This window comes from Castanea sativa, chromosome 11, assembly GCF_040712315.1.
Source record: "Castanea sativa cultivar Marrone di Chiusa Pesio chromosome 11, ASM4071231v1".
NCBI lineage: Eukaryota > Viridiplantae > Streptophyta > Magnoliopsida > Fagales > Fagaceae > Castanea > Castanea sativa.
The window spans coordinates 6,262,941-6,278,794 of NC_134023.1; the positions used below are offsets into that span (position 1 = coordinate 6,262,941).

General features: G+C 32.5%; 2 protein-coding genes across 2 annotated transcripts; both read right to left on the reverse strand.

Moving 5' to 3' along the window:
- Positions 1-6,492: 6,492 nt before the first annotated feature.
- On the reverse strand, positions 6,493-6,774 carry LOC142615957 (SKP1-like protein 20). Its single transcript, XM_075788855.1, has one exon. The coding sequence runs from the start codon at positions 6,772-6,774 to the stop codon at positions 6,493-6,495; it is 282 nt and encodes a 93-aa protein (XP_075644970.1).
- A 7,446-nt stretch (positions 6,775-14,220) lies between these two features.
- On the reverse strand, positions 14,221-15,097 carry LOC142614600 (SKP1-like protein 20). Its single transcript, XM_075787153.1, has one exon. The coding sequence runs from the start codon at positions 15,003-15,005 to the stop codon at positions 14,394-14,396; it is 612 nt and encodes a 203-aa protein (XP_075643268.1). The 5' UTR covers positions 15,006-15,097; the 3' UTR covers positions 14,221-14,393.
- Positions 15,098-15,854: the final 757 nt, after the last annotated feature.

Sequence of the window (15,854 nt, forward strand, 5' to 3'; positions counted from 1 at the left end):
AGAACTTACGTGACTTTCAAACCACTCTCGAAACTGTTTTTTATGTCGATTCTCTACATTCTTAACACTTGCTTGTTGAATCATGTACTTGTGCTCCCTAGATAACACAAGATGTAATTACATTGTAAACAACTTAGAAGTTTAAGAAGAAAGCTAACTCTATGAGAAATTAATATTAACTACATTTCAACTTACTCAATATATGGGAGCACTTCATCGCAGTTTTTCAAGACATATAAACGTGCTTGCATTCACTCTTCTTGACTAAGTTGACGTGAGACACATCCCCTACCTAAAGCACGACCAATTGGAGAAAAAATGGGCAATCCTTCGTATGGCTGTAAACGATCTCCATCCCAATTTCGTTCAACTCGATTAAATTGAGTCTCAATACCATGAAAGTATCTTGAGCAAAATGTCAAGCATTCATCTATCAAATACCCTTCTACAATAGAAGCCTCTGGACAGGCAAGATTATGAACATAATTCTTTAGTGTTTGCAAGTATCTTTCTATCGGGTACATCCACCTATATTGGATAGGTCCAGCAATCATAGCTTCACCAGCTAGGTGAACAAGTAAATGCATCATAACATCAAAAAATGATGGAGGGAATATCATTTCCAACTGACAAAGTGCTATTGAAATTTGAGATTCCATTTTCTCCAAGTCATCCACACTTAGCACCTTTGAGCAAAGTGCTTTAAAGAAATTACTCAACACAATTAGTGGTTCAGACACTTTTGCAGACACTTCTTCTGGCAGCAATCCATCTATTGCTAAAGGAAGTAAAGTCTCTAATAAGATATGGCAATCATGGCTCTTAAGTCCAGATATCTTCCGGTCTTTTAGATTCACACATCTAGCAATGTTTGAGGAATAACCATCAGGAAACTTTACCTCCTTTAAGAATCCACAGAAATCTCTTTGTTCGTCGACAGATAAAGTATAACATGCAGATGGGAGCTTTAAATATTCCCCACACGGTATTGGATGGAGTTCCTCCCTAATGCCCATGGCTTTTAGATCAAGACGAGAATTCAAGTAATCTTTTGTTTTTTTTTTAGTACTCATCAATGTCCCGATTTGACTCTCACACACATTCTTCTCAATGTGCATAACATCTAAATTATTTCTCAATAATAAGGTTCTCCAATATGGTAATTTGAAAAATATACTCTTCTTTAACCAATTCTCTTTTTCATTTAACTCATCATGTTTTCTCTTCTTCGCACCGTTCCTAAGTATCAAGAATTCAAGATCACATAATTGACTAAGCACGGCATCTCCAGATAGTTGTTTAGGGGATAAACCAATCTCTTTCTTACCATCAAATTTCTTAGATTCCAATCTCCATCTATGTTTGATTGGCAAGCTAAGCATAAACTTTTCAAGAAGTGACTGCTAAGAACTGCCAAAAACTAGACAACAAGAACAACCCAAAAATAGTATAAGTAAATATCAAATAATGGGAGATCAAGGGGATTCTAACAACAAACATCCAAAGTGCATTCACTTTCTTATGTACAAGCCCACAGTCATGTCCTAAAATAGGTATTTATGGATGTAGTGTAAGACACACACACAGAGACAAAAACATTGTATATCACAAGAATAGGGATAACTCACTTGCCCAGAATGAAAGAAATGATTCTCCCCAGCCAATTTTGTTTGTGTTGACTGATAAAAGTTGTAGTAGGTCCAAGCAAGCTGCAAAAGAAGAAATAATAGAATCTAGTCAACTGTTAAAAGGATAAGAAATTAAAAATACTATATTGTATCTTATCTTGATCTCTTGCCCCTTTATCAAAGCACATGAGCGCTCTAGATTCATGGGATCTCCAAACATGTATTAGATTAAAAGTAACACACTGTCTAACCCAAACCAAGCTAGCTGCTCAGGAGGAAGAGCTAACTGTACACATGAAAATTATATAAGATAATTTGCATATAAGCTAACTGTACACAGACAGTGTGCCAAGAACCCATAAAAAAACAACAAACTATAGGCTACTCTAATCCTTAAATCAACAAAACTAAAAAACAATAAAAGAAAGAAGGGTAGGATACTAGGATGCCCCATGAAGATTAAAAAAAAATCCATTTTGTTCGAGAAATTATTATAAGTGAGTTGCATTTTGGGCAACAGTTAGCAATATTTATAAAATCTTTCCACATCACTTTAGAAGACAACATCACTCTAATTGCAACATCAGCTTAGAGAATAGGGTTCTCACTAGGTATGCATTTAATTTAAAAAGAACTAAACCCACCATCAAATTCCATTATAGTCAAATCAGACTCAAAATTTTATAAAACCAAACCAATAATTCACTTTGAAAGACAAATAAACCCAATTCATGTTGTGGATGAAGCCAACCAAAACAAATAAACCCCCCTGGTTTCATTTCCTTACCACTAACCTCCACTATCAGTAATCTCCCTCTCAATTTTCACAACCCAAAGCTGGGACCCATGAACCTAACATTCCCATAATCCCATGGCAACACCCAATCACAAACCCAGCAAACATATAACCAAAAGCTCCAAAACCTAGTCTACGTCATTTAAGCCAAGACCTCCTGATTTCCTTTTCATGCCATATGAACTTAAACTTCATTTTTTTTTTTCCCTCTTTTTCTTCCCACTCACCAAAAATATCACCCACAACACATAACCAACTCTGCCATACCCAACCAACGTCACCCTCAGTCAACCGACTGCAACAATCACACATACACAATCATTGTAATTACAAAACATACAAAGTCAGCAACAATCTCTGCCAAAAGAACTGCATACAAAAATACCTGATCGTACAACACTTATCAATCAGGAAACACTTGAGTACCAAACAAACCACTTAGACTACTGGCAAAGCATACAAAACAAACAACTGCAAAAACACACACAAAGAGGCACAAACGCACTATACACAATCCAAATCACACAAAACCCAGAACAAATTGCATAGCAAGCACCAGTAAGGAGAGGCAACAAGCACAATCATAACATTGCATCAAGTCAGTCTAATCAATAACCAGATAAAGCAAATATGAATAAAACCCTAGCAGATTGAACATGGAAAAAGAACATTTTATAATTTCCATTTGTTTGAACCAAATTTTACATGGAGTACTCGAAGCAGAGTATGAAGTAACAAAAAATAATTCTATGGATTTTCTAAAAGAAAATTGAATCTGATCACATAAACAGAAAAATCGATGTAAATTTCTGATGAAGAAATTCAAATGCGATTGTCCGTAATTGAAGTTGAAAGACAAAAAAAACAGAATTCTGATGATGATTACTAGAAGAAGCGAGTCCTGCTCAATGATTTCAGCTTCCTTCACTTTCTGTGCTACAACCTGAGGAAAACAATTACGTTACAGTGAGATTCTAAAGTGAATGATCAATTAGAAATCGAAATAGGAAAATCGATGATGAGCTCAGTTTTTTGAGAAATATGAAATGAAAATCATGGGGAAATCGATGAAAAAGTGGGGGTAAACCAAAAAATCAAAGACGAAATTAGGGTTTGTCATTCGTACCTAATTGGAGCTGAGAAACACAACACCAAGAGAGATGAAGAGTCACAAAACCAGAGATGAAGACTCGTACCTAATCGAAGTTGTGCGATTACATACCAAATCAATGATCGTCGAACTCTATGAGATCTCCATGATCGATGATGAGCTTTCTCAGTTTCAGGCTTTCAATGAGAGAGTGAAACAAACGTAATTGCACACCTCTGTGAGCTCTATGTGTTTGTTGGTTACGTTCTGGGCTATATTTTTAAATTTTGTTATGGGCTTTTTTTAAGGGTTGAAAAATTTGTAATGTTTTATCAAGGGTTGTGGGCTGAAAAGACTGGCGCCTTTTTTTTCACATTTATTTCAGGGGTGTTTTAACTTATTTTGAGGGCCCAAATAACATTTGAAATAAAGCTTAGTAATATAACCTTCCGCATTTTTATTTAAAGGTTGTATCAACAGGTTTTAGTAAACCCTCAATAAAAGAGGGTTGAAATAACTAAGTTTGTTGTAGTGTAAAGTATTATTAATATAGTGTGAGTTGTACATTGATTGAAACATCAATTCTTTGTAAATTAGTAGAATCATGCATCATCCATTTCACTTGATAAGTTACTTTCGCAATCATTTAAAGTATTATTAATATAAGTCTATCAATAGATCGAACATGCTAAGAAATGTATCATGATACGTAGAAGTGAAAAAAAAAAAAAAAACAGTAACTAATTAGGAAATCTCTTTTCAAAATAGTGGAAATCTAATAAGATTTTGTTTAAAAGATCCTTAGCAAAGCACAATGTAATTAAACTAACCTAAAAGCATTCCATAAAACACTCCATCAGATTTTAAATCTGTATCCTTACGAGTAACTAATAAACCTAAAACCCAAAAACAAAGACAAATCAAGACCAAAAAAAAAAAACCCAAAAATCTGTTAACAAAATAGTGGAAATTTAACAAGGTTATGATTAAAAAGATCATGAATAACAAGAACAAGTCAAAAACTACTAAACTAACACAAAATCATACCATAACAAAGACCAAAACACAATAATCAAGAAAAGACAAAAAATATCCAGAATCTCTTAACAAATTAGTAAAAATCTAACAAGATTTTGATTAGAAAGATTATTAATCAATGAATCAATCTTTGTCTACACCTCAAAAGACCAAGCAAACTCCTTGCGAAGCTTCTCCTCCTCTCCTTGCTCAAAATCACCCTCCAGACCAAAGAACTTACGAACATACTCGACACTCTTGTTTTGAACTGCATTAGCTATGGCCCGACAGAAGAAATCCAAGGCCTCCTTGAAGTTGAGGTAGTTCGTGGCGAATATTAGTTCGGTGAGTTCTTGAGGCATCACGTTCCTCAACAACTCTTGCTTGTACTGCTCCATCTCTTTGTTATTGGCCTTGATCTCGAGATGTTTCTTGCAGTAAGAGATGTTATTTTCGTCATCAAAGTATTGAAGATTTCATTGGTGATGTTGTTGTTGTTTTCATCATTAAAGTACTGCTTGACAGTGCAGAACTTCATAGCCACAACTACTTCAACCTGGAATAATTCGTTGGTGAAGTGGGGTTTGAGTTTTCACTTTAATTCGACATTTTTGAAGAGAGATTGGTTCGTAGAGATGATAAAATAAAAAAATAAAAAAACTCTAGGTTCTGTTCTTACTCCAAAATCCAATATATATATATATATATAGATGGGTTCAAGTTAAACCTGGTGTAACTCTTGTAAACTTACACATTTTTTACACTGTAGATTTCTAAGAAATCTATTGATTAAAAAAAATCAATAAATGCTATTGTTTTCCACCTTATTACCTAATTAATACTAGCATTTTCTCTCTCTTTCTCTCTCTCCTTATTTATTGCTTTCCACCATATAATATTTTTTTCAAGAAAAATGCACAGCAAGCTACTCAGAGAAACAAGAAAAATTCACAGCAAATAGGAAAAATGCCTTATTCTTTTGGAATTACTCTGAACAAGTCTTTCATGCCCTGATTTAATCGACGGTTTTTTATGAAATGGACAAAAGAGTAAAACATAAACATTTAGAACTTATATATAACTGCAACAAGATTTGAATTTGACATTCATACATGATGATTACGATTGCACTTCATCATTAATTAGCTCAAACACCAATTAGTTGCGGTGTAGGCAGGATTTAAAATCGAATCCTGTAATTTCGCTTTCGCTAATAGGAGACCTTACCGGTTTAGCTAATTAGCACCCACTTTATCATTAGCTCAAACACCAATTAATTGCAGTGTTGTCGGGATTCAAAACCCAATCCCTCAATTTTACTATTGCTAAAATGAGACCTTACCGATTGAGCTAACCTTTATTGGGAAGATGGAAAATGGCAAATATTTAAAGGCTAGCCTCCCATAATTTCTCTCCAATTTGAAATCCAATTTGGGAAGAAAACCCCTTTCCACCCTATTTTCTTTCCTTTCCATTTTCACACCACCATGGAAAAATGATAATGTTCCTTTCCCCTTTTCCATCATCCTCTTTTCACTCCAACCTAACAATTCAACAAAAACCCATGTCTAAGCCAAAATTTTGACAAAAGAGAAAATAACAACTATGAATCTAAAAACCATGATTAAGCAAAATTACCATCAACAATATAAACATAAACAAATTCTCTAATTTCATTAGCATCTAAGCAAATTACCAATCACCAAGATAAACATAAACACAGTTATAACTCTCTCTCCTATGTTCTTATCTTCTCTTCTTCTTCTTTTCTATGTTCTCTATGTTACCATTTTGTGTGTCAAGGGTAATTTTTAGTCAAATCAATCTTCATCAATGCCTTCGAAAGCCTAGGTGTATTCTTCACGAATCCGCACCTCTTCCTCTAGTGTGTAATCGCCCTCAATCTCGAAGAACTTCTTCACATACTCCATGCTCTTGTTCTGAATCCTCATTGCCACGCTCTAGCACAGGAAATCCAGCAGTTCCTTGATGTTCAAGTAATTCACAGCCAGTATCAGCTCCTTCACGTCTTCATTGCTCTCGTCTTTCAAGAACTCTGCCTCGAACTCCTTCCTCTCTTGCTTCGTCGCCTTCTCCGCCTCCAAATCTCCCTCTCCCACCACCTCCTCCGCCACCACATCGACTAGCACTGGCAGCTTTGACTGGATCTCGAGGCTCCTCCAGCAATAGGTGATAACGCGGGAGAGAGCCGAGCCAGACACATTGGGAAGCAGCATCGGCATGAAAGATAAAAACCAAAAAAAAAAAATTTGATTTTTGTTTTTCAATGGTTGGATAAAAACTTGTGTCATCCACAATTCTATCAATCTCCCCTTATCAATCTAATAATCTTTAGGAAAGATAGAACAAAAGACAAAACAAACTTTTAAATTTAAGGGAAGATGATCATAGCTTAACTTTAGAATTGCAATAGATTGTAAAATAATTTATATTAAATTATTGCAATGAAATATCATTTTGAAATTTTCGTTGCAATAGAATACAAAAATATTGATATCAAGTTATTGTAACAATTTTTCCATTTTAATTTATTGTATCAAAATTTTATAATATCATAAGGTATTAAAACTTCTATTGTAGTCGAAAATATAATTTATTACAACTAATTATTATTGATGCAATAATTTACCACTTTAAGCTACTATTGCAACAAATTTAAACTTATATGCACAATATTTGTTCCACTACATCAAAATAACTTTTAGATTAAAAATAGTTATTTTGCATAAAATAAAGGGGATGACAAAGAAACTAAATGTTGTGGTAGAAGATAGGTTTCAATTGCAAAAAAGCCCATCTATAGAGTCAAGTGAGTATGATTAGGGCAGATACTCACTCATATGTAGTTGATGAAGAAGTTGTTGGGAGAGAGGATGATAAAAACAACATTATTAAACTATTATTGAAGACAAATTCTGAAGAGAAAAATGCTTATGTTGTTGCTATTGTGGGGATTGGGGGTCTAGGCAAGACCACCCTTACAAAATATGTTTTCAATGACAAGATCCTCAAGAAACATTTTAATTTAAAGATATGGGTGTGTCTCAGTTGATTTCGAGATGCAACAAATTATTGAAAAAACTCATATCAGCTATTGGTGAGAAATTTGAAGACAATGGGACGGAGGGATTGCAAGCTTGACTTCGTGAACTAATTGATCAAAAGAGATATTTACTTTTGCTCGATGATGTATGTAATGAAGATCTTCACAAGTGGGATGACTTGAAAAACCTATTAATGGGAGCTGCTAAGGGAAGTGAGATTGTAATAACTACGCGAAGCAGGATGGTTACAAATATTATAGGCCCGGATGCAATATATTCTCTTAAGGGTCTTTCTAAAGACCACTCTTGGTCTATGTTCAAGCAAGAATCATTTAGAAAAGGGAAAGAGACTAAGGGCATGTTTGGTAACTGTTTTCGTTTTCTATTTTCATTTTCTTGTTTTCAAGGGAAAAAGAAAAAAACAAATTTTTTCTGTTTTCAAAATGAAAAACACGTTTGGTTAGTTGTTTTGAAAAACACATTTTTCAAAAACAAAATTCAGAAAATTTGTTTGGTAGTTGTTTTTGAAAAAATTGAATTTTGTTTTCTTTGGTTATTTTTTTTAAAATTATATTTATTCTAATTCAGAAACACGTTTGCTCGAAAGTATTTATATTCCTTACACTTATTGAAATTATAAATCAATTGTTTTGTATATAACATTCAAGCCTAAAACTTTAATCATATAAGTAAGATTGAAACTATAACAATTATCAAGTGTTATAAAGATAATCAATAACTAAAAATTTTACTACACCAAAACCCGAAAACCCCAAAATCCTAAACCAAACACACATAGAAAATACCCATTCTGAATAAACCCAGATTCAACGCACATACCCAGATTCAACGCAAAATACATAGCAAACTTCAAGCAATTTTAGAATAATCCATGAATAAAGAAAAAAGGAAAAGACCCGTACCTTTGAGTGATTGGGTCCCTAAAATTATGAAATACTTCCCTAAATCTAAGACCGCACAAACCTGCTACATCACACACACACACACACACACACAAAAAAAAGAAAAAAAAAAGGAGAGTGAGATAATGAATAGAAAAGGAATAGAAGAATCTAATGAAGAACAAGAGGCATTCATATAGGACAATCCAGTGAAGACCATTCACTTACCTTACAAGTGGTTCTCTCAATCAAGGTTTTCTCTGTGAGCAAGAGGGAGGCAGTGGAGGCGCAGAGCAAGATAAAGGGTTATCAGATACGTAGGCGCTAAAATATTGAGTGAAAAAAACGGAAGTGCGGGAAAAACTTTTTGTCAATCTTGTGGGTCGAACCAGTGTGTTGGTTCATATAATTGGCTGTTTTTCAGGCGTGTTTTGGCATGTTTTCTTAGGTGAGGGAAAACTGAAAAATAAAAACACTCCAGACCTATTTTCAGTTTCCTTCACAAAATGAAAATTGAAAATAGTTTTTGATTTTTGCCTAAAATAAGTTACCAAACAAGTTTTTTGCCTTAGGAAACAGAAAAGTGTTTTTGGAAACAAAAAAGTGTTTTTGAAAACTGAAAACTAAGGAAAAAAGCAATTACCAAAAATACCCTAATGATCTTCATCTAGAATCAATTGAAAGGGGATTGTAGATAGATGTCATGGCCTCAAGGGGTACCACCTGCAATAAATAAAGTCCATAGGAAAGTTATTGTGCTTTTCAGGAGCAAATTCTAGTAAATGGTCATATGTCAAGAATAATATACTAGAAAGTGCAACTCAAAAAGAGGGTGACATTTGTGCAATAACATACATGAAAATATCATTGCAATAGCCTAATATCAAATATTTTATAATCTATTACAATGAAAAATATGAAATAATTATCTATATCAACGAATATATCTTGGCAATAATTTTATCTAAATTATTTTTTTCAAATATTTGCAATCTATTGCAATAAGATTTGTGAAAATATTCAAAGCAGTAAATTGTTTATAGCATGACATATATATTATTGCATTAAAGATATCACTAAAATATTTGAAATTTATTGCAATGAAATTTGTTGTTGCACAAACCTATTACTTCAAATTTTATTGCAATACCTCACATCAACTATTGTAATGACTTTGATATTATTGCAATGATATTTTTTGTTGTAAAAAACTTTTTTTTTCTTTTAGTGTTTTGTTATCTTGTAAAAAACAAGTCTTCTTTTGTATATGTTTTAATAAAAATACAATCAAAATATTAATCATTGATGCAAAACAAAACACAACACAAGCTCCATATCATAGTCAGTTATAAATGGTACGCATATAATATAGTAAGTATACGGATGGGTATAGATCGGTATCTTTTTTAAAAGTACGTTTCAAAAAGTTGGTAGAAAAATATGAAAACTGAAAATACACCGTAGGTGTATAGTACGAGTATAATATGTTTATATTTTAAAATATCGCAATAAAAATATGGAAACATTAAGCATATACTTTTTTATAAAGAAATATAATAATTAAATATACAGAAGATTCTCAACAATTTAATTGAAATAATCTACTTAATAAAAGATGTAGGGAAAAATGTAAAAGAAAGAAAGATATATTAAAGAGAAATGTTATGTCTATAATATTTTCACAATATTTTCACAACAAATTCAAAGTGGCAAGTTGTTATTGCCTATTATGGGTAAACAAAAAAGTATTTCAAGTTCTAGATTTAAATTAGAACCAACAACAACTTACTACCTATAATTTGTTGTAAAAATATTGTGAACATAATACTATTCTGTATTAAATTAGGAGAAAGTTTAACGGTTGGCATTTTTTTTTTTTTTTTTGGAAGAGATAAACGGCAGTTTTCCCTACTCCTGGACTCCCAGTCCTAACTTATAGTTGTGTTTGACCTTGAACTTTTGCTTCTTCAACGTCAAGAAGCCAATAATTTCTATATACTTTGTCCTTCAAACGACTATTTAGCAGAGTAATAGACACGTATTTCACTAGAGAATATAATGTTAACCATTTGAACGTAGATTAAACTTTTAGTTTAAAAAATACATGTTTATTTCCGTATATTTTGAAACTTAACAGGAAAGGGCATTTTTTTTGTAAGCTATGGATGTATGTATAAGTTACGCGTACATTACACATAACTACTAACTAGTAACTAGGATAATATATTATAAGGAAAATCCCAAAATAAAAAAATGAAAAGTAAAGTAAGGTACCTTGGAATTGGGAAGTGGTAAAAAAGAGGAAAAAATACACCCTGTTACGGGTGTATGTTTCTTCCCTCTCACAACTGGTGGGACCCACAGCTGATGGGTCCCACCAGCTTGTGAGAGGGAAGAAACATACACCCGGGTGTATTTTTTCCTCTTTTTTACCACTTCCCAATTCCAAGGTACCTTACTTTACTTTTCATCTATTTTTTTTGGGATTTTCCTTATAATATAGCTGATGAGTCCTACCAGCTTGTGAGAGGAAGGAAGCATGCACCCGTAACAGGGTGTACTTCCTCAAAAAAGAGGGGGTCAATCGATCAAGGGTACAAGGGGACAGAGGTGAGGGGCCTACATGGAAGCTTTAAGCTTGTCTTTCTTGTCTAGTCCATACAAAAGCTTTGTTAGTTTTTAATTTTTACATTGTAAATCACAAAAAGGCAGTAGTGCAACCTAAAGGAAAGAGCTGAAAAGAAAAAGAAAAAAAAAAAAAAAAAAAAAAAGGAAAATGGAGAGAGAGAGAGAGAGAGTCACTTGTGTGACTGTGAGCAAAATGTTCTTTAACTATGTAGTGGACTTAGAATTGCGGCGAATCAACAAAACTCTTGACCTTTCAATTTTTATACTGTTATGGTACAAGTAAGTTCTAGATGTGTTGGGATGAAAATTAGAATTTTTTCCCTTTTAGTTATTGAGGTAATTGTTAAAATACCTATGTGTTCATTTTAAAGATGCTAAATATTTAATTATTGTAATTGTTTTACATATATTTATCACTAATTGGATTGTATTTTATTTAAATAAAACTTGTATTTATTTTTTTGACTTTCTTAAATATATATATATATATATATATATTTTAAATGCAATAAGATTTGAATCTGACATTCATACATATTATTTGAGAAACTTCAAGCCTGGATAATTTATTTGACATGGAAAGCTATAATTGACTTGGAAACCTCAGTGGTAAGAGGGCAGTTGTTTGGTCACGGTCATGTAGCGTTGAGTCCACTACTGATGTTAACAAATTTGTGTCTATTATTTCTAATAATACTTTCTAGTCTTAGGGTATAAAAAGAAAAGAAAAAAATCAGAATAATTATATAAATTAAAATCCAGATTTATAATATTGTTCTTTTAATTACGAATATCACAACCAACTTGGAAGAAATTCGATCGACATGATTCAAGCTCACATCAGCAATGTTGGGATAGATTTTAGTTTTGTTTAGATCGATTACAAGATTCAATTCGTTAATTGTGATGTATGGCAAATACTATATAGGAGTAATAGTCCATTTGCATGCTTAGATCAAATCAGTGTTGTTTAGCATACAAGGCTATCATATTGGTATCTTAAAAATTGTGAACAAACTACTTCAACAAAGGAGAGTGAGTACTTAACTAATAGACCAATAAGGGCATTAGTATCGAGGGTTTGGTTATTTTAGCAATACACACTTAAATTGAGCTTTACCTAGGTGTGTATTGTTAAATTTTTTGTTAGCATTTGTAAACAGTAAGTTTGTATTTATATTTTATAGCAACTACTGTAACAAGTTTGTATTTATTTTTTATTAATTTTTATTTTCATCTCTCTCTCTCTCTCTCTCTCATTTTATTATGTTGTAAGTAAAAATAAGAAATGAAATGTTGGGTGTATTAATTGTTAAATAAATTAGTAAAATAGATAGAATAGTTTTTTAAAGTGTAAAATAGGTTTTTTTTTTTTTTTTTTTTTTTAGAAACTCATGTCAATACTCTAAGAAAGATAAACCTGTGGGAGCTAGATGCTAAGAGCACTTGCATCAATACTTGTATAATAATAATAAAAATAAAAATGACCACATTTCAACTTAGAAAGCCTAAAATTCACCCACATCAGGTCATGCAAAATCGTGTAAAAATACATGGTTATTACAATAATCAACCAAAATCCAATCTGAAATGGACTAAACTACAAATTTGGGGCAAAACGATAAAATTTCCATTCTTGTAGGGATCAAATTGCAAATCTTAAAAAGATGAAAAATAAATAAATAAATGAACCCTCGCAAGGCCCCTATATGATTGTATCTAGTTTACTTAAAATTTTTAGACGTCCACAAAATTTTCATAAATTTATATTAGTACTTTTCATTTTTCATTAAGTTCTTTTTTTATAATGGTACTATTCATTTTTCATTAAGTTTTTTTTTTTATATTTTTTTTTCTTTATATATCTCAAGAATAAAGGAAAAGAATGAGATACTAGTTTTTGTACTTGTTTATGATAAAAAGAGAAACAATCAAAAAATTGAAGAAAAAAAAAGTTGATATTTGAATGAATTGATGCGATCGTTCTAAGTTCTATTCCAAATAAAGATGGTTCGGGTCTAAGGAAGATTTCTACTTGGAATAGAAGAGCTATGTTGCGTATTTGGTTAAAAGCCCGTTTAGCTAACAAATTAATAGGCCCAACTTTGTGCCCTATTCTAGTCCAAGATGGTGTGATTGTCAGCCTACACCCACGTGAGCCCAACTCATCTCCCTACCAAATTGACAATCCAGGTGCAGTCCAGAGTCTTGGGCCTCCAGGCAAAGTTTCATCAGCACAAATATTCAACTCTCAACCGAGAGAAACAGGTTTCACAAAACCTTTTTAGCATAGGCCATAATTTAGGTGCCCTAATTATAAAAAAAAATTCAAACAAATTTTTTGATGGACTGGAAAAGTTAATAAACTCAAACACATGTTTCTCTATCTAGAGATATGATTGTATAGACAAATATAACGCAAGATCTTTTTAAAATTAATTAGATATCTAAGATTCTAAACTACAAAAAAAAAAAATACATATATATATATATATATATATATATTTTTTAAATGCAATAAGATTTGAATCTGACATTCATACATAATGATTCCGATTGCATTTCATCTTTAATTACCTCGAACACCAAATAGTTGCGATGTAGATGGGAATCAAAACCCAATCCCTTAATTTGTTATTACTAATAGAAGATCTTATCGATTAAACTAACTAAAACTCACTTTATCATTAGCTCAAAACACCAATCAGTTGCAGCGTCGTCGACAATCAAAACCCAATCCCTCAATTTTTTTTACTATTACTAACAAAATGCCTAATCAATTGAACTAACTAGACCCCACTCTAAGATAAGCTTGGAGCAAATTTTCTTGGGAAGATGGCAGATATTTAAAGGCTAGATTTCCATAATTTCTCTCCAAATTGAAATCCAATTTGGGAAGAAAACCCCTTTCCACCCTATTTTCTTTCCTTTCCATTTTCACACCATGAAAAATGCCAATTTTCTTTCCCCTTTTCCATCCTCCCCTTTTCACTCCAACCAAACACAATTCAACAAAAACTTTTGACAAAAGAGAAAATAGCAACTACGAATCTAAAACCCATGATTAAACACAATTACCATCAACAATATAAACTTAAACAAATTCTCTAATTTCATTAGCATCTAAGCAAATTACCAATCACCAAGATAAATAAACATAAACACAGTTATATATCTCTCTCTCCTATCTTCTCTTCTTCTCTTTCTTTTTCTTCTTTATGTTCTCTATGTTACCATTTTGTGTGTCAAAGCGAATTTTCAGTCAAATCAATCTTCATCAACGCCTTCAAAAGCCCAGGCGTATTCTTGGCGAATCTGCGCCTCTTCCTCCGGCGTGTAATCGCCCTCAATCCCGAAGAACTTCCTCGCGTACTCCACGCTCTTGTTCTGAATCCTCAGCGCCACGCTCCGGCACAGGAAATCCAGCAGTTCCTTGATGTTCAAGTAATTCGCAGCCAGTATCAGCTCCTTCACGTCCTCGTTGCTCTCGTCTTTCAAGAACTCCGCCTCGAACTCCTTCCTCTCTTGCTTCGCCGCCTTCTCCGCCTCCAAATCTCCCTCTCCCTGCACCGCCTCCGCCGCCGTCGCATCCTCCGATGTCGCCGGCGGAATCATCGACCGGATCTCGAGGCTCCTCCGGCAGTAGGTGATGACGCGGGAGAGAGCCGAGCCGGAGACGTTTGGGAGCGGCATCGGCTTGGTCGCCGAGACGGCGTCGTCTTCGAAGAACGATTTCACCGTGCCGAACTCCATGGCCACCGCTTCCTCCACCTCGAATATCTCCCCGTCTGCGGTCTTCAGCGTGATCGTCCTCGCAGCGGCTCCTGGAGTGGCTTCGATAGGGTTAGGGTTAGGGTTTTGGTTTTCGCCGTTCGCCATTGTTGGTTGCTGATGTGTATAGTTGAGTAGTGAGAGAGAGAGAGAGAGAGTAATACGAGAGATAGGAGTGAAAAAAATATTTATAAGGGGGCGATCTGTGTTTGCTTCGTGAAGAAGTCATTTACTTCAATTCAATAATTTAATTTACGAAATTTTATTTTCTACAATTTCTTTATAAATTATTTAAATAAAATAAAAAATATATATTAGAATTTTAATTTATTACGTCTATTATATAATAATTTTTTAATATTATTAGCTCTTTTTTTTTTTTTTAATGTGAGTTGAGTTTGAATTCAAGTTTATTAATAGAGGATAAAATATTTTGTTTTTTGAACTAATTAAAATCTATATATTCACTAAAAATTTTATTTATAGTGAAATGAATTTTCTTTACAAATTATATAAATAAATAAAATACTTTGATATTGACTTTTAAAAAAAAATAATAATAAATTATATAAATCACAAATAATTTGATATTTGCGTTTGCTTCGTGAAGAAGTTATTTACTTCAATTCGATAATCTAATTTACGAAATTGTATATTCTACTATTTGTTTATAAATCATTTAAATAAAATAAAATATTTTTTATTGAATTTTAAAATATATATATATATATAAATAGAATTTCAATCCATCACATCTGTTATATAATAATGGTTTAATATTATTAATTTTTTTTTTTTAAATGTAAGTTGGGTTTGAACTTCAAGTTTCTTAATTGACAATAAAATATTTTATTTGTTAAGCTAATTAAAATTTATAATATTCACTAAAATTTTGATTTATAGTGAAATGAATTTTTCTTTATAAATTATATAAAAAATTTGCTATTGACTTTAAAA

Excerpts from the sequence above, each read along its gene's own strand:
- LOC142615957 (XM_075788855.1), bottom strand. The coding sequence starts at position 6,774 with ATGCCGATGCTGCTTCCCAATGTGTCTGGCTCGGCTCTCTCCCGCGTT.
- LOC142614600 (XM_075787153.1), bottom strand. The coding sequence starts at position 15,005 with ATGGCGAACGGCGAAAACCAAAACCCTAACCCTAACCCTATCGAAGCC.